This window comes from Populus nigra, chromosome 4, assembly GCF_951802175.1.
Source record: "Populus nigra chromosome 4, ddPopNigr1.1, whole genome shotgun sequence".
Taxonomy (NCBI): domain Eukaryota; kingdom Viridiplantae; phylum Streptophyta; class Magnoliopsida; order Malpighiales; family Salicaceae; genus Populus; species Populus nigra.
This window is the reverse complement of record NC_084855.1, coordinates 9735187-9760984: the sequence shown is the minus strand read 5'-3', so window position 1 is coordinate 9760984 and position 25798 is coordinate 9735187. Positions and strand designations below refer to the sequence as shown.

Here is a 25798-nt window from a genome sequence, read left to right as displayed (position 1 = left end):
TTTTATTTTTAAAAAAATATTTTTAATATAGCATGCAAAAACAATTTAAAAATATTAAAAATTTAATTTTAACTAAAAAATTAAATTTTTATAAAATATTATTTGATACACAATTTCAAAGTACTCCATGGCAGCATTTATAATTGCAAAATGCACGTTAGCAAAAAGAATAAGACACTAATATATATATATAAAATTAAAAAGAATATCTAAAGTAAAATAATCAAGTGGTTTTTAAACTCAGACTTGAACTACATGCCCACGATATTTAGTAATCTTGAGTGATTGTAGTAAAGCACTCACCATGCCAAAGCCTTATACAACTATATCCAGGACTTACTCTCAAACGTATGAATCACCAATCGAAATAAGTCCAGGGTGAAGTTAGAGGGGCAGTTTTGGGATTCGGGCGAGACAAGGCAATACTATCGGTGTAGAAAAGGAAAATTAAGAAAATCAGCCTCGTACTCGACAGTTTTTCAGAGTCACAGCGCCTTTCCTTTACAAGCATTATTTAAGAGAGAGAGAGAGGCAGGCGTTTAGAACATGACAGGAAGGACAGAGCTGTTTAACACCATACCAACGTTTTAAAAACGGAAAGTGGGGCCGAAACCTTTTTGACTAGGTGGCTTCATTTACGGCTCATAAAATAGGGATTGTAATCACGACATTTAAAAATATATTAAAATAATATTTTATTATTCTTTAAAATTTATTTTTAATATTAATATACTGAAAAATCTAAAATTAAAAAATATATATAAATATTTTTTAAACACAAACCCAAGCAAACACGCTCTTTCTGAGTACGAATCCGGAACATCAAGAGAACCGCTCAGAGAGAGCTACTGTTGCAACCAAGGACTAAATTATAGAGGTCTTTTTTTAAAGAGATGACTTCCACGTAGGAAGGTCCCACAACCAGCCTGTACGAATCTCACGTGATTCCAGTTGAATCTCTTTGACTTTGTTGTTTTATTCAACAAAAGCTACTAACTCCACTCTTCCCTTTTTCATCGTGTAGCTCACTCACAGCCACATTATTTGCTCTTCCCCCGTGCCCTTCTATTGTTAGTGTTTTCTTTTTCATCGTAGTCATATATATATATATATATATATATATATATATATATATATATATATATAAAACACCAAACGCGATATATATATAAAACACCAAATCGATCGCGTTGAAAATATGTCGATTGTTGATTGTATTTTTTTTCACAATGTGAACTGAAGATCGAATATATTGACTGTTTAAAGATATACTGTCGTCATGTTGTGATGGTTGGTTGGTTAAAAGATGTTCAAGATATCTCCCTGCTTTGTTTTCTTTTAATCCATTTTATTATTCTCCATCCCACACCAGAGATGGATGAATTACAGGTAAAAATTTATTTTATTTTTTTTTGAAAAGTGGTTATTTTTTAATGAATTATTTTTGGATATTTGGTAGTGTCATGGAAAATAAATAAGAAAATATTTTTCATGTTTGGTTATGTTATAAAAAAAACTGGAAAATAGCTTATTATTTTTTTAAAAAAAGTTTATTAAAATAATGAGAAACAAGTTTTACAAATTAAAAAGTTGAATGGAAATAAAATTGAAAAAAACCTAATTTTATAAATTATCTCAAATAAAATAAATAATAATCAAAATAATGAAGATCAAATCTAACAAATAAAAAAATTGAAAGATGATGAAATTAAAATAATAATATTTGCAATTTCATAAATTATTTCAAATAAAATAAGTAACAATCAAAATAATGAGAACTAAATTTGATAGATAAAAAATTTCAATTAAAAAATGATAAGAGAAAACCAAATAACAATCGTAAAATAAGGACCAGAGTTAATATAAAAATCAAATTAAATCAAATTTTAAGGGATGAATTTTTTAAAAAAAATTCAAACAAAATATATATCAATCAAAAGTTTGAAAACTAAATTTGATATAATCAGTAAATAATATGATATTTTTAATTTTTTCACAATTTTTAGAAAGTGTTTTGTACTTAAAATAAAAAGAAAGCACTTTACTAAAAAATAAGTTAATTTTTTTTTTAATTAAAAAATATTTTTTGTTGATTAATTTTTTAATAGAAAACAAATATAAAAAACTTCTCAAAACTATTTCTCAAACAAGCAAACGATCAATAGCTATAGCTAGGACGATGGAAGAGTGAATAATGGAGTGTCTTCAATACAAGTCAACAAAATTGACTCCGGCTCTCCCCTCGACTAATAATAAGAACATGGATAATGATATATTAAGCGTTCGAATTGTTTTTTAGTTTTTATAAAATGGAAGCCTCAATTTTATTTTTTATCAATTAAGTTGCTCATCTGTTAATAATAATATAATCAAGTGTCTCCGTATATGTTTTTGTGAAGATTTATTGACATCTCTTTTAATTGATGATATGAAATCCAAAACCTAATAAAAAGATTTATTAAATGTCATGAACATGAATATGATCATGGGTTCCCTTCTACCAATTTAAAACACGTTTGAATTGAATTTGTAGCATGTCATTAAAAAAAATCTAAAGGTCGAGAGTGATTTATTAAATGTTCGGATCTACCTTCCTCGGGAAAATAAACGTAATTAAAAAAAAAGAACCTCGAGAACTTAGCCTCGAAACTATCATCCAGTACCCACTTATTCAAACAAGCACCTTTATACCAAGCAACTTCCTCGGAAACCACCTCTTGTGAAAAACTGTGGATCCCCTGATCACGAGCCTTTTCCTTCTCTCAGAAAACCCACCAATGGCATCCCCTCCTAAGCCTATTTTTCATTTTCGTGATTGAATACTGGAGGCCATGTGAGGTTTGAACTTTCAATTCCTCTATGTTTTGATGTGTTGTTAGGCTTTCAATCCGAAGGGAAAGTGGAGATTATCCACGTTCGTTGACAATGGAATAGAAACTTAGAAGGCAAACCTAATTTTTAAACCCAAAACTGTTCTAGGAAATAGGTGAAGATTCTCAGATTATTTTCAATATTCTATTTCAGTAAAGAAGGAGGGCAGGAAAAATATGAAGAGTAATTAAGGTCCATTTGTTGGTTGAAAAGTTTTTTTTTTAATAAATAAATAAATTCTATGAAAAATGGATTTCAAGAAAATGGAGTTTTTTATATATTTAGTTGTACTTGAAAAATAAACTAGGAACTATTGTTTAAAATGAAAATCAATAAAATTGCATGCCCTCAGGCTTATCATACAATGACTCCAACGCCTGCCTTCAAGTTCATGGTATTTTCCAGGCCTCGCCCCTTTGCGCTTGGTTTAATCTTACCTGTTCTTGACTAACCAATTCTTTTGCTCCGATGCATCTTCATTCTCAGCCAGCTGAAAAATAACTTTTCTTTCTATACTATCTTATTTTTATAATAGAATTCACATCTAATATGTATAGTTATTGTATAATATAATATGTTGTGTTTTATAGCATATTTTTAGCAATATTAATTATATGAATTAAAATATTATATACATTAAATTAATATGATTTTTATATATGATATATTGATATATCCTAGTGTATTAGTTTCCACACACACAAACACTGGTGGACCTGTGACGTAACTTCACGGAGAAGCAGTTGGGCAGTTGATAACTCCAGCTGGCATCATACCCATTCACCGACTGCTTTCCAGTTTCCATAGTTTTCGAGCAGCAAAACACAAAACAAGGACGGACGGACGCTTCACTTCTATAATTGTCTGCTAGCAAGTGGACTGCTTTTATTTTTTGTGAAGACATATTTTCAATCTGATCAGGAAAAACAACTGAGCCACTTGATTTGTTGACGGCAGCGGTGTCCAACATGTTCCCCTCCAATCCATTTCTTGGTCGGTTTAGCACTGTCATTGGTTTTTTTATTTTATTTTTAATTCCCATGACCACGTTGGATTGGGTAGTTAGTGCTTTTCTTGAACTGGTCAGCCATTGCCGGTGGCTATAGTTTGTTGATCTTCCTTCTTGTTTGCTTCGTCAATATTTGCCCTGCCCCCTTCGGGCGATTAAATATGAACCATCTTTATTTTATTTTATTTGTGACATATTTGAGGTTATGGTTGAATCGGCTTTTCTTTTAATTTTTCTTTTAATTTTTTCTTAGTATTTTAAAATTATTTTGATATGTTGATATAAAAAATAATTTTAAAAAATAAAAAAATAATAATTTTATGTATATTCAAACAAAAAATATTTTTTTAAAAACAATCTTAATTATATTTTTAAATAGACCTTGCTCTATGTAGAATCAAGCGGAGAAGAAGAAGAGAAAGTCAAGCTAGTTGAAGAAAGTGTTTGGAAATGCTAGCCAATCCATATTTTTAAAGAATTTTGATTTTTTTGTTAAAATTTAATTTTTTTAAGTTTTGGATTGTTTTGATATGTTGATCTCACAAATAATTTTTAAAATATAAAAAATATATTATTTTAATGTATTTTGGAATAAAAAGCACTTCACAATCACACTTTCAAATATATTAACCAGATCAAGTCACCCTCATATATTTTTTTTAAAAATAACTCTACTAAAAAACATGTTAACTCCCATCTAGAAATATTTTTTACACTGGAAAAAAAAACCAACCGAGGGCCGATAATTTAGTCGTTATCCATTCGCATGAGTTAAAGATTGAATAGAATGATAAATATTACGAGGAAATGACTGATGAGGTTGTCATCCATATGCTCTTACCTTAAAAAGAAAAGAGAATATGAAACTTATGACTCACTCGTATGTTTGTTTCCGTGGTGAATTTTTGTTGAAAACGCAGGTGAAGGAAAAGCCTGGTCAGCTACTATAGCGGGACGTGTAGAGTGAAGTTCACTTTGCAAGTCTCGTGAATAGTATTTACTGTTTATTATCGGACCGGATCTGTCTGAATCTAAATATATTAGACCGGTCCGATTTAGAAAAAATAAATTTATTTTTTTATTTTTAATTATATTTTATTAAAAAATATAATGTTTAATATTATTTAATAACATTGCATAAATTAGAAGGAGATCGTATGATAACATAACATTTGCAGAATTTAATAGTAATTTCAATTTTATTCCTGATGATATTTTTCTTGATTTTATTACATGCTCAAAAAACCATGAAAATTATAGTCCTTGTCGAATAAATTTTGTATATGATAGAATTGTAGATAGTTTAATTGGAACAATAAAAAATATTTTATATAAAATATTTTATTTCAAGATGTAATAGTAGTAGTTAAATCTATAACATTTAAATTAAAAATCATTAATATTAATATATATATTTTTTAGCTATTATAACCTTAATCTAAAAAGAATTTCTAACCAAACATATTAAACTAATTTTTATTTAACCTTAATTTCAACCACAATTTTAACCAAGCATATATAAATACCAAATCAATCTCAACTAAAAATACTTTTTATAAAATAACTTTTTTCAAACCACAATCACAAAAACTACTATAATACCAAACACATAAAATATTCACTTGGGATTTTTCTCTCCTGATTTATCTATTTTTTTTCTTTAAAGTGAGGCTAAGAATAATTAATTGAACGAAACTAGTTATTCCCGATCACAATAAAATTTGTCTTTTCAATATGTTAATATAAGTGAACATAGTTTAATAATTCTGTATCCCAGTTATGAATTCTTTTAATTTTATTTGATTATAATGTAACAAAAAGGGTTGTTTTATTGTATTTTCATGTTGTCGCTATAAATTTTTATGATTATCATGAAAAATAAATAGTGATATTATATTAATTGATTTTTGGGATTCATTTAAAATAAAACAAATATAAAAAGAAAAAAAATCCATTACTTGTAAAAAACGAAAAGAATATCTTTACAAGTTTTCTGGTCTCTTTTAATTAATATTTTTTTTTAAATGAAATTGAAAGAATAACTAGTAAAATATTACGAATTATTTCCTATCATCGTAAAATTGTTGGCGCTTTGTGTATTATTTTTACCTGAACAAGAAAAGAAAGCAGGAAAAGAAGATTAAGGAAGGAAGGCGTCTGCATGGTTGGATTTTGTTCTGGTGGGGTCTGGTAGGTCCATTCGCTTGCATGGTTGGATAAGGTGCGGTACAACTGGAACATTTATAATTGGGCTCGTCGGTGACTTAATTCGGGCCCTTTTCATCTGGCACCAACTAATTTGAGCCGCAAGCCCGTGATTAATCCATTTTGATCACCATCTTTAACGAGTGCCTCTTAGAGATTTAACCCATCCCATGAAAGACATTGGCCTGACAAAGATATATTTGAAGTCAATCTCATTTTTTAACAGATAATGCCGGCGGCCCAGTCTTCTCCGTGGAATAATACTCACCCTTGAGGGTAAAAACATAGAGTCCATATGTTTTTTTTTGAACAAAAACGAAAGAAAAACCGGGGGTCAATCTAGAATTTCTACTCTACAGGTAAATCATGGAAGCGTTACAAATAATAGGTAATGCCGAAAATCTACTAAAGCTGGTTTGGGCCGATTGTGCATGAAAACCGAAGCAGGTGTAGTAGTCTCACGCCTATTAGGTTTTTGTTGCTCACAGAAGCTCCATATGGAGAAAATGGGCCTCGGAAGTACTGGAAGTGAGAATGATAGAAGGGCAAGTTTTTCAATGAATAAAGGGCAACTAATTATCTGCTGCAACCTCTTCATTTGATTGTCTTCCTGCTCGGCTAGCCGAGGTAAGAATTTGTTTAAGAGGAGAGGCGCTCAACATTGCCAAGTTTCTGTTAGTTTGATTTTCTTAAAAATGAACACTGCACTTACTATTAGTTGGATCGTACTCCCTGTAGAATCTTGTACATTTGTAGTTAACTCGACTTTCCATAGGAGTGAATATATATTTCTTCTCACCACCACTGCCAAAAAGATTTAGCTAGATGAGGGAGCCTTTTGTAGCTCAACAACATGAAAGGGGCATTTTTTAAATTCTACTGATACGAATATATTTGATTGAAGATTACTTCAGCACAAAAACCTGTCAGTCTGAAAAGGATAACCTTTCCTCAAAGATATGCATGGCAGTAAGAAGATTTATGTTTTGACATAAAGTCTTATTTCATAAGTTATTGAAAAGTTTTCATGTTGAAATCCCAAGAGTAAAAACTGAAAAGTCACCTTTCTGGTCTCTCTCTCTCTGTGTTTCTTTTTTCTGTCAAGCTAGCTAACTGAATAGCTTTGGAATGTTTCTGATAATTTAATCTCTCTATTGAATGAGCTACTGCCACATGTCTACAAGGCTTTACTTGATGAGGTTATGGATTTCAGATAGATGAGAGTAAGCTTCCGCATCATAGTTAATATGGAGATTCCTTTGCTGAAAAAGATGTCTGAAGAACTGGCATGCCTGCAAAACAAGTCATTTTTGAAGAATTGAGAGACCCTCCAATGATTAAGTTTGTATGAGGACGAGGGCGAAAAAGCTAAATGTGGTTGTGCTTTGAGTTGTAGAGAGCTTATATGTGAAGAAGGAGGTCGAAGAAATATTGCAAAGATTTGGAATCTCTTACCTATGAGTTCATAACTGTTTATATAACGATTGAACATCACAACTTGCATTGAGATGAGTGCAAAAGGGGTCCATTTACTTGCATCATATTATTAGAGATCATCATTTAGACTTCTAAAGGTTGGTGGATCATTGTGGAGGTGAAATTAATGCTATGCTCGAGGGCACTATCTACTTGACAAGACCAACTCTTCACCACGTTCCATGGATTCTAGGTGCTCTAAAATCATGCATGCATTTAATACTGATACGATTTATCCTTGCGGTTGTTGTGGGGAGGTTGAGTTGACCGAGGATTTCCAACTCGACCCCTGTACTGGTTTTCTCTGACCGGCCGAGAAGAGGCACCCATTCTCTTCCTTGGGTCTCACTACCTCCGGGTGGAAAGTACTTCGGATGTCTTGTCATGTTATATAGAATCAAGTGGGTCCTTTTTTGATAGACCTATACCTCGGATACATCATTATGTTCTGGAAAATTCTAAGACTTGCAAGGTAGAAATTTAATCATGGCATGTTGTACCAGTACATTCACTAGTAACAGAGAGCCTGTGAAATTGGCTCTGCAGGCATGCCGACAAGATATAAAAATTTCCAGGCAGAGTGATTAATTTTCTTCTAGATTTTCAACTCCATCAAACTGCATGACCACAACATGTGTGCTCTTGGCATAGAACAGGAAAAGAGGTCAATAGGATATTTTTATGGTGCTTATGATTAGAAAAATTAAGTTTACAAACAACACCTAGAATGTCACACAAACGAATTCTCTAACGAGCCCTTACAAAGAAAATACTTAATTCTGGTCCTGCTGCACCATCAGGATTAATCATGTACAAAGCTTCAGAGTCTTTAGATCCAACCACTCTCTCAAATCTGGCTCTTATGTATGTCAATTCCCCATCAGCTGATGATTCTTTCTCATTATTTGGGCAAGGAAGCACACCAGCACCCATAGAAACACCTCTCAGAAGTTGCATAACATGAAGCTCATCATCAGACATTTGCTTCCTCCTAATAGAGTACCCAACCTTTCTTCCATTACAATACACAGCCCAAACAAACTCCTCCAATAGTTTCTTTTTATGTGTCTTGGTCTCGCTCTCTAAAGCGATTCTTACAATATCCGATGCCATTTCTTTGTGAAATAGACTTGAGTGCATCGGTAGCTCTATAACAAACCTCGGCACACAATGAGGATCTTCCTGGATGGCTAGACTAACTCTACCTTTACGATAACCAAAAATGGTACCTGTTGTGGCGTTGTCCTTGAGTAAAGCTTTACGAGGTCTGCCTAATAGCGCAACCATCTTGCAGCCTGAGGTTAACATGGGGAAGAGCTTGAACATTTTAAGAAGCCCACTGCTACTAGATTTTGATCGTTTCTCGCCTGCAGTGTGCCGGAGCAATGATAATATGGCTTGATTGTCCATTTGGAAGTATGAGCTAGAATGTACTGGTGGCATCGTTGGACTTACTATAGCATATGCTATAAAATTCAGGAAAAATAAAGGGTGATGGTGAGTTTGTGGCTTTGAGCTACTGACAAACTATAAGATACATATAGAGGGAGGTGTATGAATTAAAAAGAAGAGTTAGGAAGGTGGTTGGTCACTTTGGCTGGATTGTCCTTGGAATCTTTTCGAAGTGGGGAAGGGAAAAGAAAGAACCTCCAAATTAGTTGAGAGAGAAGGAAAAATTAGTACTAAAGCAAAATTAGTACTAAAGCTTTGATGTGACCAGGTTTAGTGATGAAAAAGAAGAAGAAGGGGATTGAATGCGATAAGATAAGAGAAATCGGACCACATAATGTTGGGGGAGGGAGGAAGAAAAAAACCCAAAAGATGATAAAAGGGACTCTGGTAATGTTGGCTCAATCATGTCCCTCTATGATAGCGTCAGCATCACTTCTTAAAGCTTTGCTAAAGATTTTTTTTTTTTGAAAACAAACATAGTTTCAAGAAAGTTAATAAAAAATGATACAGTTTTAAAAAGTTATAGGAAAAATAAGATAGTTTGTAAAGAACCACATTAGAAATCATGGTTGTTGGATAACTGCTATTTATAATAATAATTTAAATAAAAATTGTAATTCAGAATTGCAATTTTAATACAATCATTATTCTCAATAACAATTCTTTAACGATCATAATTTGGAATAACAGTGTTATAACAAAATCATGATTCTGAATCGCGTTTACGATGCATTTATAAATACCTCTTTTTTTCTCCACGGCCTCCGCTCCTAATAGAAAAAAAACCCTAGAAATAGAAAAAACCCAAGAGAAAACAGCCTTCAATCACCCAAAACACCGTCTAATCCTTCCTGAGTTGATGTATAATTTTTTTGTTATTGATAAATGTTAGGAAATTATTGTATAGGTTGATGTTGAATTTTTTTTTGAAATTTATAAATATTAGGAAATAATCTTTCATGGGTTAATGTTGGTAAATGATGAGAAATAATTTCATTGATGATGTTTCAATAGGTTATGTGAAATTCTTATTTAGAAGAAAATACAACAACTGCTTCTGTTATATGCACATCGACCATAGATTTATGGATATTAGTTGTCCCACTCATATTTTTTAAGTTTGTTGAGATGCATTGCTCGGACCGTATTATGCAACAATTTGGATTTAAACAACATATCCCATCTGATATAGATACGGGCGATCAGTTGCATTTCATTAATCGTTCGGGCAGGTATATTGATTATAATTGGATGATCCACCATCTCTAGTATGTATTGATGTGGGATACACGAAAAAATTTCTAGAGAGGTACATCCTTTAATTTTGAAGGATGAATACATGGGTTGATACTTGAGTATAATATACCAAATCATTAAACCTAACCTAATGGAATATGGGCCAAAATACTTTTCTTTCTTGGGCTACTTCTGAAAAACTTTTATCAAATTTTGCTAGTTTAATAAAATAACCTTTGTTAAACCCTCATCCCTAATTATCACTAATTATTGAGGTGCAGCTCATCTTTCCTTAATTCATTTCTCCATGGAAATTTTGTTTTTGCTTGAGGGGTGACTTCCTTTAACTCTCAATCTACTCTCATTTTCTGTCAGACCTTCTCTTGTTCGGTACAGGTGTTTCAGGCAACAGAGAAGTGCAAAACTAGCTCATGTAAAGCTAGGTAACTTTCTTGTTGTCTGCATTTTAAGTCATAGGGATCCGAAAACTATAGCCTTTAATACCTATTTATAATTGTTGGAAAATCATCCCATTAAATTCTGATCTAACTAAATTTCTTTTACAAGAGTATTTGAGTTGTTCCTTAAAGTAAAGTACATGTATATGTTTAATGAACAGGACTGTCCATATGTACCAGTTAGTGTCTATGATGGGGTCCTTTGAAATGATCAAATGGATGGGAATTGATTGTGGTAGGAAGCTCTTTTAAGGTTAACATTTAACCCATTTCGAGGATTAAAAGAAAAGGAAAATAAACCTATGGGCCATGGGAATTTTTTTTTTACACCTAGAGGTATGGGGAAAGTAAATTTTAAAATATATTAATTAAGTAAAAAATCATGATTTAATCACGTCTTTTCTATAAATAAATATTGGTTTCCATCCAATTGATATAAGCTAAAAAAAATTATTTAATTAAAAAGTAATTGTATTTATTTTGCTATTAAAAAAATCCTCTAGATCATTTGTCTATATTAAATCCAACTATTATTCAATTTGTGCGTGTTAGAGGTTGACACTATGCACATGTGGATTTTATGTGTTTTGAGTTAATATGAATTAGATGAGAATTTTGATTTAATTTAGGATTTGGATAAATCCTTAATTTTATTTATTCCAATAAAATTTATCGAAACATTATTTGCACTTATTAATATGGTTAAATTACTTGAAATAGAAGATTTTAAAGAGTCGGGTAAAGATTTATCATAATTAGATAAAAATCTATTCTAAATAGACTATGTAAATTGCTTAACAAATAATTTTATGGATTAGTAAGACAAGATTAGGCATAAAAAAAAGGTTGATAACACTAGACCAACTTGGTGGCTAAAAGATATCATAATTTTTTTTTTTTACTGTTAGCTTAAGCTAAAAGTTTTACAGGAGATTTCTGAAGCCTAAGTGCATCAGGGAACTTTTTTTGGTGATTATTCTCTGTATAGATTTTCTAAAATTAGTCTTGAAAAATCTTGTTTTGCTAATTTTCTTGGATTTGTTATTTTATTTTTCTTAATATTTCAAGATTCTAATATTATTACCTGGTATATATCATTTTCTAACATATAAAAATCACCGTCAACTTTTTAGAATGTATATATTATTAGATTTTATATTGAGAATAATAAATTGAAAATTTAGAGTTAAATTTAACTCGTTTTACTATTAAAGTTGTGTTTGAGATTGTAGTAGTAGTGACAGTTCAAAATATTTTTGGCTTAGAAATGCATCAAAATAAAATTTTTTTATTTTTTAAAAATTATTTTTAATATTAACACATTAAAATAATTTAAAAATATATAAAAAAATTATTTTTTTAAAAAAAATTTAAAATTTAAAGAAAGGCGTTGCAGTTTGAGTCTATCTTCTTCTTTCTTTTTGCGATTATTTTATTGTTTATGTACTTCCGCGGCAGCGGAACTTATCCAAGTAATTTTTGAAATAGGTCCCATAATTGGAATTTTCAATCCAATGAGCAGATTGGACAAAAGTACGAAAATCCTCAATATTAAGAGCAACCAGCAAAGTAGGTTTACATGTACATATTATTGCAAGGATCAGGGAGAGGTCAAATTCCATTGATGGAGCCTAACTTATCTCAAGGTACAGATCATCCATCAAGATCACTTCAATATACTATTAAAAACTATTCAGTGGGTAACCCTAAGCGATGGATTGGATGCTTTTGGCTTGGAAAATCTTTTACGATCAAGTTTAGAAACTTTTTAGTCTATCATTTTTATTTTTATTTTACGAAAATGCATGTTATAGAAAGAGCTTCGAAATTAATTGAAGTGTACAATCTAAGCTGCCTTTGTCGTTGCCTTCTAATTATTGTTGCAGAGATAAGATATTGCGTGATTGATTTTCCATCTCTCATCTCCTGGCCCCTTCACGTAATCAAACAAGACAAGTTCTTGTTTGTCTCGTAATAAAAGCGTATGTGGTGATTATCTGAAGTTCATTGAACAAAAAAGAAGAGCCTAATCAGTGCGTAAATACAATCTGCAAGTAGCCATGGGCCATCCAAGTGTAGGAAGATTGGTTTATACTTCAGTTAAAAGATATATAGGGATACTTCATTTTTAAAAAAAGAAGAGCCTAATAATCTTTTTTTCGATTGCCCACCACCACCAAGCAAGCTCCACCTCCATCTCCATGCAATCTGCAAGTAGCCATGGGCCATCCAAGTGTAGAGAGATAGGTTTATACTTCAGCACTCGCGCAGGGAGAGGAAAGAGAGAGAAGGGGCGGGAGAGGTTGCAAGTTATATCAACCCACTAGGAAACGAAGATTCATAGAAGAAACCCACTAACTGGCTTTTGCTCCAGAACCATATTATCTGAATCTGCTGCTCCGAAGTTTTTTTTCATTAGAAGATTTTTGCTGCAATAAAAAAATCTGACTGAAAAGGCTGACGATTTGCCGATTGGCGAGACATGCTACTTGCTTCCCGCCTATTTTATCCATAATTTGGCACGGACATGTAGACGTTAGGATAGCTATCTTCAATAAAATATTTGATGCCATTTGACTCAGAATTTAGAATGTTGAGTTGCTGGGTCAATTGAACTTTTAGAGCGGAAACACCCGTGCCACCTACCATTTATAAACATTTACAATTTCTTTGGAATCGATTATATAGTTTTCAGCTTAAATTCAATTAATTAATAAATAAATTAAATTTACATTCTTAGAGTAGAAAGAATTTAATTCATTTAATTCATTATATTATCCTTATAACTTTTATTTTATTCCTTGAAAGATCTATCTCTAAAAAAAATTAGGTAAATGAATATTTTGGAAAATCTAGTTCTTAACATTAATTTTCTTTTTTTAGTGTAGGAGATTAAAGGGGTTGATCTCTAATTTTTTGGTATCATTTTTAGCGGTTGAATACCATTTGAAATTCAATTCTTTACCCTTAAAATAATTTCAAATATGAGATTTCATTAAAATATCTAAATTAATTCAATTAGAAACATGCTAACGAAATTGTTGCTCACTTCTTTTGAGTTTATCATTATTTTACTACTATGAAATAATATTATAAAAACCTAAAATATTGTAGAATTTACAGTGTATTTCCTCTTAGTTTCAATTATAGCAAAATATAATTTGATTTTTTTTATTAAAATAATTAAAACTTCAGGGAACAACTTTGAAAACAAAAAAAATTGCAGCCTATTTTTCTTCCTCATTATTGTATATAAGAAGCGTCTTTGGCCCTCTTAATTTTTCAAAATTTCAAGTTTGGCTTTTATATATATATATATATATATATATATATATATATATATATATATATATATAATTTTATAGTTTGATTTAAAACTTCATTTTCATGTTTAAATCTCCGAGCTAAAGAGACGAGAAAGAAAAAGAGATATTAGAAAGCTAAAAAAAAGATAAAGTGAAAGTTATCCACGTCCCAATAACCAAAGAGGGAGAGTTCCATGAAAATACTTTTTCCTCACATATTGCCAAAAAAGTAGATAAGGATTGAGAGAAGTTTTTCATTTTCAGTTATTGTGTTTTTGAATTGATTTGAGTGTTTTTTTATTTGATAAATTATTGTGCAGAGGTTACAAGAGTGTTTATCTATATGTTTTTAAGTGAAAATAGGTTAATATTTGTGTTTTTAAATTTAAAAAATCTTAATTTGATTTTCCAACCGCTTTCATGGTGATCGAAAACCAAGCAAAAGATGATACATTGTTTGCTTTTTAGGTTTTTAAGAAAAATCAGACGAGCAAAGCATTATTTATCTAATTTTTTAAAAATAAAGGTCTATGCGTGTTTACAGGTATAACCTGGTATGCTACATGCCTGAATTTATTTTTAATGGGTTAGATGTGTTGGGCCATCCAGGCTCATATAGATAACTTATTTTCTATTTTTTTTATCTTAAATTAAAATTTTATTTTTTTAAAATTCATTAAAGTAAAATATACTACATATATTCTTTAGTTTAATTCTCAAATAAGTTTTAGATTTTATATTATTAAATACCACTCAATTTAACTTTTTTTCCAAATAATATTATATTAAACTTTACTATATAAATTTTATGTTTTCTTGTGAATTGAAATAGTAAAATTACAGTTTTTCTCTTCATAAATTAAATAAACTGATAATGAAGAGTTGAATAGGTTTTTTTATGAAATTCATTTGTCATTCTTGAATTATTCGGGGGTAACATTGCTTTTAAGCAACTTTTTTACATAGTTAAATTAGTTGATTGCCCTTAAAAAAAGAAATAAATTTAATTATGGTATAATGAATTTTTTGACATCTCACGTTTTGAAGCACAATATAATGATTCTATTGCCATTAAAATTAAAATTCTCAAAGCTTGACCCCGGGTACTAAATATAAAAATTATTATTATAAATTATGGTTTTAGTTTTTTATGAAAAATAGTTGTAATATTGATGTATTTCTTTTTTAAATCATGCACATCCTAAAACAAGAACACACCTTTTCTTTATTTCATTGAAAAAGAAAAAGAAATTATGTTAATCAACGAACTATGTGTTTCTCATGCCTGCTATGTGGCAGCAAATAAAAAGCTTGCAGATTTTAGTTCTTTTACTTGCGAGGTCCTTACAATTCACATCCCCTCCAAGTTTTTTTTTTTTTACCCTTTTCTTATCGTTTGTTTACTTTTTTACTATCTCTCTCTGTTTTTTTTTTCTCTGCTTTGTTTTTTGTCCTAATCAATCCCACTCTGTCATCCTCCAAGTCCCATTCGTTTGATCATATATTTTTCTACGTATCTATACATCCGTCATTTTCTCTTCTCGATTTAACATCGGCAATTCCTTTTCTAGTACAATTACAGGTTAAAAATTAAATAATTATTTTTCAGAGTTTATTGATGGTAATTTCCCGAATGATAGGTGGATATTTGTCTTTAAAGAAACCAATATTTACTTTATTTAATTGTGGATGGAGTAGGAGGGCACCATCACCATGCCGTTCATCCAAACCCGCTCTGGAGTTGCGCAAATAAATCATTTTTTTTCTTTATATATATATATAGCATTAAATTATTATATTCAATAGTAGACAACTATTTGACTATACATAAATATATTAGAATGCTAGAAAGAATAGAAAGCTTGTCCTGTCAAAAGTCGAATCGGACCCAATCCAAGGTGTGGAATGTAGAGGCCCGCCGGGCTCATGCTGTTTCCCCTTTAGCCTTGCTTCAAGTGATGGGCTATTCTTTTAACTGGGAGAACGGTAAAGTCATATAACTTATGGGATCCGCCCCCATTTTACATACTGTTGGCTTATAACGTGTCTGGAATTGTTGTTGTAATTTAGTGAAATTATTTTAAATTATAATTTATTTATTAAAATATATATTTAATTAAAACCATGATTGAAATTATTGTTTAGTGATACATACATACATACATACATATATATATATATTCAAGATTTTTGGTTAAAATTAATGTTAGTAATAAAAAAAACATGTATTAATTTCTCATTTCTCAATTACATTAATGTATATTTCATTATTATTATTATTAATACATTGTAAAAATAATCATGCAAATTACAACATCAATTTTATTATCTTATTAAACTTGTTAAAATCCTACGCAATCCTAGCCTTGTCCCATTAATAACCTTTATTTCTATAATCCTAGCCTTGCATGGATCCATGAGATCACTGGTTGCCTGGTTGATATTCTTCTGGGGTTGGCTCCTAAACGAATGTGTAATTTACCTGATATTCCCTTTTTACAGTGGACTGTATTAGCCATACAGTTGTAAAATCATCATCCAGGTTAATTCCTACAAGGGAGCTTTTATAGAAGTTTACTTGCAACCTCGATGCTAGCTCAAACCATCTCAAAATCCTCTCTATATGGATCAAAGATTTGCAGTCATCTGGAACAAAAACAAGAGTATCATTTGTGTATTGCAAATGGGTGAGATAGTCTCTATTACCATAATCAATGCCCTTGAAATAACAATCCTTCTGCTGCTATATCAAATAGAGAGGGTGAACATCTTGATGTAATCCATGCTCAACTCCAAATTCGTGGCTTAGAGAGCCATTAATGGAAATGGAAAGATATGAACTTGAAATGCATTCATGTATAAGAGATCTCTGTTTATTTTTTTGGCCAAAACCCATGCATGTCATCATTTTTTCAAAGTATTTCTCGAAGACAGAATCAAAAGCTTCAACTTTCACAATGTACCCGTCAGGCCGTCACTGCCGTCACTACTACTTCTCTTTACCCCCATGAACCACTTCATAATTCGCAATCATAAAACCATCTTCTTACTTCCTTCATTCAAATTTCAAACATCATGTTCTAGCTAATTAGATTCATCTGAAGAAAGACACTTGAAACTCGTAACTCCTATATAACCCTCTCAGCATGAGCTTTGGTGAAGAGTCTTGAGAAAAAGGAAACAGCAGCAACTTTAATATCATGTGGAGAAGAGTGATTGATTCCATCATGATTAATCCTTGTAATGGTATCTCGACCTTTCCTAATGCTTGCTGCAAGATGCAAAAATCTAGCGTTTCTATATTTTACTTGGAACCAGTTCTATCTGGACTTTTGTCTCCATATTGCTTCCACAACATTTATTCACCTCTCCATAGTGATCCCCAAGCTATCACTCATTTTTAGAAAATTAATCGAGAATTACAAAAATCGAACACCCTAACTGGATGCATCATATGGCTAGGCATCTCCCTGTTGTGGTTAATTTTAATGAAGGGGAGAAATGATCATTTTCTTCTCACGGTTCCATGATAGGCACAACTTGGTTGAAACCCTTTTACTGAATGGTGACGCTGCTATGACTGTGACGAGAAATAGAGATGATGGTTTCGACTGGTCACACAACTGTTTTTTCTGAGATTTGATTGATTAGAGAAATGGCGTCCACAGCAAGGAAGCAAGAGACGAGTTCGAAATGCTTCTCTAATGGGACTGACTCCACTTTATTATCAGAGAATTGAAGCAAGAGGGTGAACGAATGACGGAAAAGTTGGAAGAGAGAATCTCAATCAAGTAAACCAACCACTTATTGCCTATAAATAATACTAACCTCTGTATACTACTAGTAGTCCAATTTATTTATTTATTTATTTGTTTATGGGTTTGACATACGCTAGTCAATGGTTTTCTCAGCTGTCGTCACTCACTCTTACTCGCTTATCTTCTTCATCTTCTCACTCTTTCAGCCTCTTCAACAGAAACTACACACAAAGGAAAGTCATCACTAACTTCTCTCCTAAAAGACAGCTACAGCGGCCTACTTTCAAAACCATGGCTTCTTCAACACAAGTAGCTGATGCAACAGCCAAACAAGACAAAATCACTGCCCCTTACGGCTCATGGAAGTCCCCAATCACCGCAGACGTCGTCTCTGGCGCTTCCAAACGACTCGGCGGAATCGCCGTTGACGACCACGGTCACCTCTTCTGGGTCGAATCCCGCCCCTCTGAATCTGGGTAAACTCGTAACCCTTGCACAAAATATACTTAACTGTTTTCAGTTTTCTCGTCTCGTGACTTGATTTTGGATGGTATTATGGTAATTTGATCAGGCGAGCGGTTCTTGTGAGAGAAGCCGACAAACCGGGAGAAGAACCCACCGATATTACACCGAAAGAATTTGCGGTGAGAACAACGGCTCAAGAGTATGGTGGTGGCGCATTCACGATATCAGCAGATACTGTCATTTACTCTAATTACAAGGATCAGCGGCTTTACAAGCAGTCTATCAAATCCAAAGGTCGAATGAGCTATTACTTACTCATCAACTGCTACTTTTCACTTTTTTTTTTATTTCAATTTGTTGATAGTCCATGCAGTAGATTCTTCTCCTGTGCCGCTTACACCGGACTATGACGGTCCCGTGGTTTCTTATGCTGACGGGGTCTTTGATTTGCGCTTCAATCGTTTTGTTACTGTGATGGAAGGTAGATAGATCCTCATGAACTCTGTTTATTTAGGGTTTGGATTAGAAAGAATTGTTTTTGATGAATTTATGATTTTCTTGATAGATCGTCGCGTCAGCAGTACAAATTCAACCACAACAATTGTTGCTGTAGGCCTTAGTGACAAGAGTATCCAAGGTATAAACTTGTTGGAATAAGATTTATGGACTTAAGAGTAAGAATTTTCTGTTTTTTTAACTTGGTTTTTCAGAATTATCCAAATGCTTTTGTTCTCGAAATATTAGCTGTTTTACTATTTGATTCTTGGCCGTATGTTGAGGAAATGACCTTTTTTTTGGATATTTTGACTTCAGAGCCAAAAGTATTAGTAAGCGGCAATGATTTCTATGCATTCCCACGCATAGACCCCAAAGGCGAACGGATAGCGTGGATAGAATGGGGCCACCCTAATATGCCATGGGATAAAACAGAGCTCTGGGTAGGCTATATTTCTGAAAATGGGTAAGCATAATTTGTCAATGATTGCATTTCAAGAACTTCCTTTGGCAGTAGTTGTCAAATTTGGTTTTCTTGCTGCTGATATACGATATTCAGCACCATTCTGCTTTCTTTTCAATAAATTCTTTGCTATCAACGCTTTAACTTGTTCTAAGATCAGCAATTTATCACAAGGTGCTATTCTTAAATCAGTACCATGTGACTCATCATCACCTTGCTTTTGTTATATGCTGTTTGGTGCATGAAGGTTTTCTTTGCTATAAAAACAACCTGCTTAACTTTAGGAGTTTAAATTTGTGTCAAAACAAACTTTTCAGGTCACCATTCTCTAGGACAGACAATCACTTGATACTACATTCCGCTCTGAATTTAGTTCTCAGTTATCATAATGCAGATAAATAAATACACAGGACCACTTGATGCCGCTTATTCCTCTTAATTTTCTCATGCAGAGATGTTCACAATCGCATTTGTGTTGCTGGTTGTGATCCTACCCTTGTGGAGTCTCCAACTGAGCCCAAGTGGTCCTCCAAAGGTACTATATTTTGTCGGTTTTATCATGGAACTTCACATATATGATGTAACTCGGCTGGGGAGCAAATTCTCTGGGATAAATTTGCTGTTGGGGGAAGCTTCTGTCTGCAACATGTACTTAAAAGAAAAAAACATGTGGTATGTTTGTTCTGAGAATAGTGATTAGGTCAACAAGGTTTATGTTCTGAAAGTGGCCTCTGGATTGGTTACCTGCACATCAATGCTCAAATTATATTCCCGAGACATAGTCCTGAAACCTAGTTTGGAGTTGGGCCTTGTGCTTGATTCCCTTGGAAGCTACTGCCATTTGTATTACATATTTAACATTTTAGCCATGCATGTATGCCATTCAGCTATTTTGTCCTATCAGAATTTTTGTAGCTTCAAGTTATTGCATATATTGATATTTTCATTTGCATTGCTACAGGTGAACTATTTTTCATCACTGATAGAAAAAGTGGATTTTGGAATCTATATAAATGGGTAAGTTCTATAATTGGGCAGTTGTTTGATGCTATGGTACACCCTTTTCTCTATGTAATCTTCTTTATGTGAAAACAAAATTTTAATTGATTATGCTTCTTAAAGAGAGAAAATTCACATGCAGGACAAAGGATTCATGCATGCTTAGACCACATTTTCAATCATACTCATTTTCATGAGATTAAAAATAAAACAATCGTAAGCAGGATTATGGAAGCATTACATTCTATGTTGAAGTGCTTGGACCCTCTGCTTCTTGTGCACTACAACCATTTCTTCGGTGTAACTATCTGCTGAACTGATTATCCTTTCTCTTTGGACGACAGATTGAATCTGTCAATGAGGTGCAAGCAATTTATTCCCTGGATGCTGAGTTCTCGACGCCATTGTGGGTTTTTGGCATCAATTCCTATGAGCTTATTCAGAACAATGAAGGAAAGAACTTAATAGCTTGCTCTTACAGGTAAACCTTAAAAAGTCAATAGCTTTGCTTTCTTTGCTTTATGCATCTGCTTTGGTTTTTATCTTAAGAAAAACCTTGTTTCTTTGGAAATTTTTTGTGAGCTTCCACTTGCAAACCAAACTTCATTGTGATCAAACTATTGGAATTTTTGGTTTCAGGCAGAATGGAAGATCATTTCTTGGTATTCTGGATGATGTTCAAAGCTCATTATCTCTACTTGATATTCCTTTCACGGACATCAATCATATGGTTACTTCCTCAAATCTTATTCTCTCCAATCTGTAGTTTGAATGAAAAGCCCTTAGCTCGGACATTAAAGATGATCTATCTAAGCTGTGCATCTTTGCCCATGCAGACTTCATGGAACCGTTGCTTATATGTTGAGGGAGCATCTGCAATTCATCCATCATCAGTGGCTAAGGTGCTACAGGATGTTCTACTCTGAACCACTTTCCTTATTCACCAGGAGCTGGTGATTTTAGTTTTACAAGATTGTATTCATCAATATCAGCTATCCTTTGTCTTTTCAGGTGAACTTAGATGACTATGGATCCAAAGTTGTTGATTTCAAGATTATTTGGTCATCTTCACCTGATAGTTTGAAGTACAAGTCATACTTTAGCTTGCCTGAGTTAATTGAATTCCCAACAGAAGTTCCTGGTCAAAATGCCTATGCATATTTTTATCCACCTTCAAATCCCATTTACCAAGCTAGTCAAGAAGAAAAGCCTCCATTATTGTTGAAAAGCCATGGTGCGTGCCCTTGGTTGTATGTCAATGTTTACTGTTATCAATTGATGAAAAATGAAGGAAAAGATTTCTGAAGTGACCACTGTGATGTGATTTCGAGTATTTTTATTCGACAGTTATGGAATTGAGTTCAAGATATCTCGTCATGATAAAAATGCCATATTTCTTTGCATTTCATTTTTGATAAACAATACAAAGTAATCTTGATTGGATTAGTATTCAAAAGTTTGAGTTAAAGAGATTTTTTTATAATAGATATCAAGCATTTATAATAAATGTCAAGCATAAAGTGTAAGCCATATTAATAAACTGGTAGTACTTTTCAATAAAATGATTCAGAGAAACTTGTCGCGGTTGGAAAAAGTGCCTGATTGCTGAACTTGTTTGATGGTACATATTTTAATTTATGCTTTCTTTTGAATAAATTGGTTTGCTTTAATATTTTTTTAAAAATTATTGACCCATGGCATCTGAATTTTTTCAGGAGGGCCTACAAGCGAGACACGTGGAATCTTAAACTTGAGCATCCAGTACTGGACCAGTCGTGGTTGGGCATTTGTGGACGTGAACTACGGTGGAAGCACTGGTTTGTCCTTATCCTTCATTTCTATTCCATCTTAATCATAATTGGCATAAATAGAAAGAACTGTCCTTGTTTTCTGATTCAAAGTGGAGGTTGTGCTTGACCTCTAGATTTTTTAAATTTGGTGTTGTTTCACAAGTTACTTGGCTGCCATTGCACCTCTCTACTTTGATAATTATCTTATGGAAAAAAGTATGGAATCTGGGCTTGTTTTGCAGTTGTGCTTATTTGTTGGATAAAAATGTTGACATTTATATGTGGTGATATCTTTATACTAAACATTTTATGGGCATAAATTTTGAAGGTTATGGTAGAGAATATAGAGAACGCTTGTTGAATAAATGGGGAATTGTGGACGTCAATGACTGTTGCAGTTGTGGTAAATTTTTGGTAATGCTTATACTTCTGTAATTGCTTTGCATGTTCTACTGGGTACACATGCTATAATAATATTTTCAAAGTTATGCTAACATGCATATTTTTTCATCTAGGTGGACAATGGAAAGGTAGACAGTGAACGGCTATGTATAACTGGAGGTTCTGCTGGTGGCTATACAACCTTAGCTGCTCTTGCTTTTAAAGAAACATTTAAAGCTGGAGCTTCCTTATATGGTGTGAGTGCTTCATCCTAAATTTAGTTCCAAATTAGTTTCCCAATTGACTTTAGTGTATGGTCAATGATATTGTGAGAAGAATTTGGTTGTTGCCTTGATTGTTTTATGTTCTTATTTGAATTCACAAGATGGTAAAGCCCATTAAAATGGATCTGGAAATAATCCATGGATTCATTTCAGATATTACAGTTTTTATAGTATTCCACTGCATTTTCAGTAAAACACTGCTTTATTCCGTTCTCACAATGCACCATCTAAACAATGCCCTCAAAATGGATTTGTTTGTCCATCAATTTTTATGTCAAGAAGCAGGGTGCCTTTTGCTGAATGACCAAATCTTGTTGAGCATGAGTTTCATTTTTCAGTCCTCGTTAACAACTTAGAACCCTGGCCATCATGTTAGGTTAGTCTTGTTGAAAATTGAGAGTGGGCTTCATATTTGAAAACTTCAGCACCTTGCTAAAGGGGAGCATATGGCGATGAATTTGAGGAAGATTTAGTGCATTTGTATATCTGAACTGGGTTGCATGGATTGAATCTTGATTTTAAATGTACAATGGCTCCCTTTGAGGGTGGTTATATTAAATTCTGATCCATGAAAATAAGAGTAGAAGATTTCCGCAATCTCATTGTGTGGCAATTTAAAGATACATTTGAAGTTCTCTGGCTTGTGTGTCTGCTGAATTTTTCATTTTTTTCTGTTTTTCTCCTATTGCTGCTCTTCCCATGACCATGAACGACATTTTAATTTTATGGTTTTCATATGATTTAAATTGATAGATCAATCATACTGATTACTAATTAAAGAATTACAAAGAATGCAAGGCCTAACAAGGAGTTTCATAATGAACAGGTGGCTGACTTGAGCATGTTGAGAGCAGAAACTCACAAATTTGAGTCTCATTACATTGATAATCTTGTTGGTAAATTGCACAAACATATCTCATTTATACAGTATTTTTATGCTGCTTTTATTTCATCTAGTGGTGTGGCAATCATTTTCTGATTGCAGGTACTGAAGAGGATTACTTTGAGAGGTCTCCTATCAATTTTGTTGATAGGTTTTCTTGCCCCATCATTCTATTCCAAGGATTGGAAGACAAGGTACAGATACCACATATTTTTCTGTGTTCTTTGGGTTATAAGAATGATAATCAAGGGTATCAATAAGCTTCAGGCCAGGATCCAGAGACTTGTTGCTAAAATGCTGGGAATGAGGGTGAATGATCGCATCCATCATGCTATCTTGCTTTTATAGACTGATTGTTTGTTAATGGTGTTGCTTCTAAAACTTACAACTGAAAAACTTTTTGCTAGTATCTATTTTATATGGCAGAGCTAATCTTTAGTGACAAATTTTGGGGTTTAAATAAAGTGTGACTTGGAATTTTATTATTTGATTAAATTGTATTTCCTTCCATCTTGGTTCAAGGTCAACTTTAGCCCTAAGTTAGATTGCTGTCCATGGCGACTTACATCGTGTGGTTAGGTTGAATAATCATCTTGAAAGAGCCGTGGTGCAGAAATTTGAACTTTTGCATCTTCAATCTATTTGCTGCCCTAACAATGATGTCACCATTCTACTAACATCCTGTAATTTCCTTTATCGGCTTCTTAATATGGCAACTATTATTTCTGTTGGGAACTTTGCCAGTGCTAATAGATAGATGAATCATCAGAATAACAGAGGATATCTATATGAAGTTACTGGTGTGTTGCATTAAAAAAACACGTTACATACCATTGGTTGCAAAATGTAAAATATGTGATGCTAAAATAAACAGAAAGGGGTCCATGTAGCTGCTGTGCCTCTGCCCTTCTTAATCAATGGGGCAGCAGGGTGGCATCTACTAGAAAAGATATTACTGTAAATCTAAATGCTAGGAAACAGCGAAGCTTTCAGCATATCAATGACAACTGAGTTCAGATATCTCTGCATGGTGTAGGTTGTGCCCCCTGATCAGGCTCGTAAAATCTACCTGGCATTGAAGAAAAAAGGTTTGCCAGTAGCTCTTGTGGAGTATGAAGGAGAGCAGCATGGTTTCCGGAAGGTATATTCTAATGTTACAGTTCATTTAGCTACAACATTTGTAATGGATATGGATATGATAAATCAGGTTTGATCTCTGATTATATGCAGGCCGAGAACATTAAGTTTACACTGGAACAACAGATGCTGTTTTTTGCCCGCTTGGTTGGACGCTTTACCGTGGCAGATGAGATTGATCCAATTAGGATTGATAACCTTGACTAAACATATGGTATGACAGCGTGTGAGTGCAATCATGGGCTTGGTAAAAACCATTTGATGCCATCTGATCAAAGCAATCGATTTTCTGAATTTCAGGAACTTTGTGGACTCTTGTCAGTGGACAACACTAAAATGAGCTTGAAGGTTGGAAGCCCATGGAATATGACGAGCATATGGAGTACCTTCCTCCACTTTGGTACTGAAATGGGAACATGAAAAAATGACTTCTTATTTGCTCTTCCCCTTTACTCCTCCATACATCAGTTGTATTTCATATATATCAGAACATGCACCTGTAAACCCTTTGATTTCATATGATGTCTCTCTGCTTCAGTTCTCTGAAGACAATAGAAAGACTAGTTACGAATGTTTTCTGTTTAAAACCTTTACAAAAGGGGGTACGTGGTTGTCTAAATGTGAATTTGCATGCTGTAGTCGTTTAGGATATAAGTGGGGGGTCTTGAAGGTTTTCTATTAACTGCACCTGTTGAACGTGTAGTAACATAGTCAGCTTGCATATTTGAGTGATTCTGGATCAAAGTGCTTACATCCCACCAAATTCAGGATAAATTTGGTCATCTTGAGTTGAAATATATTGTTATTGATGGTTAGTTGACTAGATTTTAGGAGTTGCTTTACTGCTTTTGCATCTCTGTTGGTGCTAGTTCGTTGGTGGAAAACAGTCCTCCTTAGGTTGCATTGCCTGCGATCGTAGAGAGGGATCATCAAGGATTAGAAAATCAATTGTGACTATGAAGTCTAGAAGTTGACAATGTCAGTTTGTGTACCTTTGCTGGGTTATTTGTTTTTCTTCGCAGATAATGAAATTAATAGCAATTCAATGGTGTCCATACATAATAATTCCAAAAATTGCGGGTCGAATGTCGTGTTGCAACGACAACACAAGGATCCTTCGATTGGTTAGAC

The 25798-nt window shown here is 33.0% G+C and overlaps 2 protein-coding genes across 3 annotated transcripts; one reads left to right on the top strand and one right to left on the bottom strand.

Moving 5' to 3' along the window:
• Positions 1 to 8222: 8222 nt before the first annotated feature.
• LOC133691707 (protein MIZU-KUSSEI 1-like) lies at positions 8223 to 9283 on the bottom strand. The gene has a single exon (XM_062112314.1). The coding sequence runs from the start codon at positions 9002 to 9004 to the stop codon at positions 8309 to 8311; it is 696 nt and encodes a 231-aa protein (XP_061968298.1). The 5' UTR covers positions 9005 to 9283; the 3' UTR covers positions 8223 to 8308.
• An 8068-nt stretch (positions 9284 to 17351) lies between these two features.
• On the top strand, positions 17352 to 25254 carry LOC133692227 (uncharacterized). 2 transcript variants are annotated; one of them, XM_062113013.1, is made up of 20 exons: positions 17352 to 17803; positions 17977 to 18246; positions 18342 to 18529; positions 18600 to 18716; positions 18801 to 18872; positions 19049 to 19196; positions 19646 to 19728; positions 20155 to 20210; positions 20537 to 20673; positions 20832 to 20922; positions 21029 to 21094; positions 21204 to 21426; positions 21908 to 22009; positions 22311 to 22396; positions 22498 to 22620; positions 23474 to 23543; positions 23633 to 23724; positions 24567 to 24671; positions 24761 to 24881; positions 24968 to 25254. In XM_062113013.1, exons 1-19 carry the CDS (start codon positions 17769 to 17771, stop codon positions 24872 to 24874), a joined length of 2178 nt encoding a protein of 725 aa, XP_061968997.1. In that variant the 5' UTR covers positions 17352 to 17768; the 3' UTR covers positions 24875 to 24881; positions 24968 to 25254. The 2 variants fall into 2 exon arrangements, with proteins under 2 accessions (XP_061968997.1, XP_061968996.1); XM_062113012.1 differs by lacking the exon at positions 17352 to 17803 and having other exon boundaries at positions 17860 to 18246; positions 18612 to 18716.
• Positions 25255 to 25798: the final 544 nt, after the last annotated feature.

Bases quoted from the DNA above. Each gene is read 5' to 3' on its own strand.
- LOC133691707 (XM_062112314.1), bottom strand. From the start codon at position 9,004: ATGCCACCAGTACATTCTAGCTCATACTTCCAAATGGACAATCAAGCC.
- LOC133692227 (XM_062113012.1), top strand. From the start codon at position 17,888: ATGGGTTTGACATACGCTAGTCAATGGTTTTCTCAGCTGTCGTCACTC. The intron at 18,530-18,611 runs GTCGAATGAGCT...TCCATGCAGTAG, and splicing joins GCAGTCTATCAAATCCAAAG to ATTCTTCTCCTGTGCCGCTT. The intron at 22,397-22,497 runs GTAATGCTTATA...TTTTTCATCTAG, and splicing joins GCAGTTGTGGTAAATTTTTG to GTGGACAATGGAAAGGTAGA.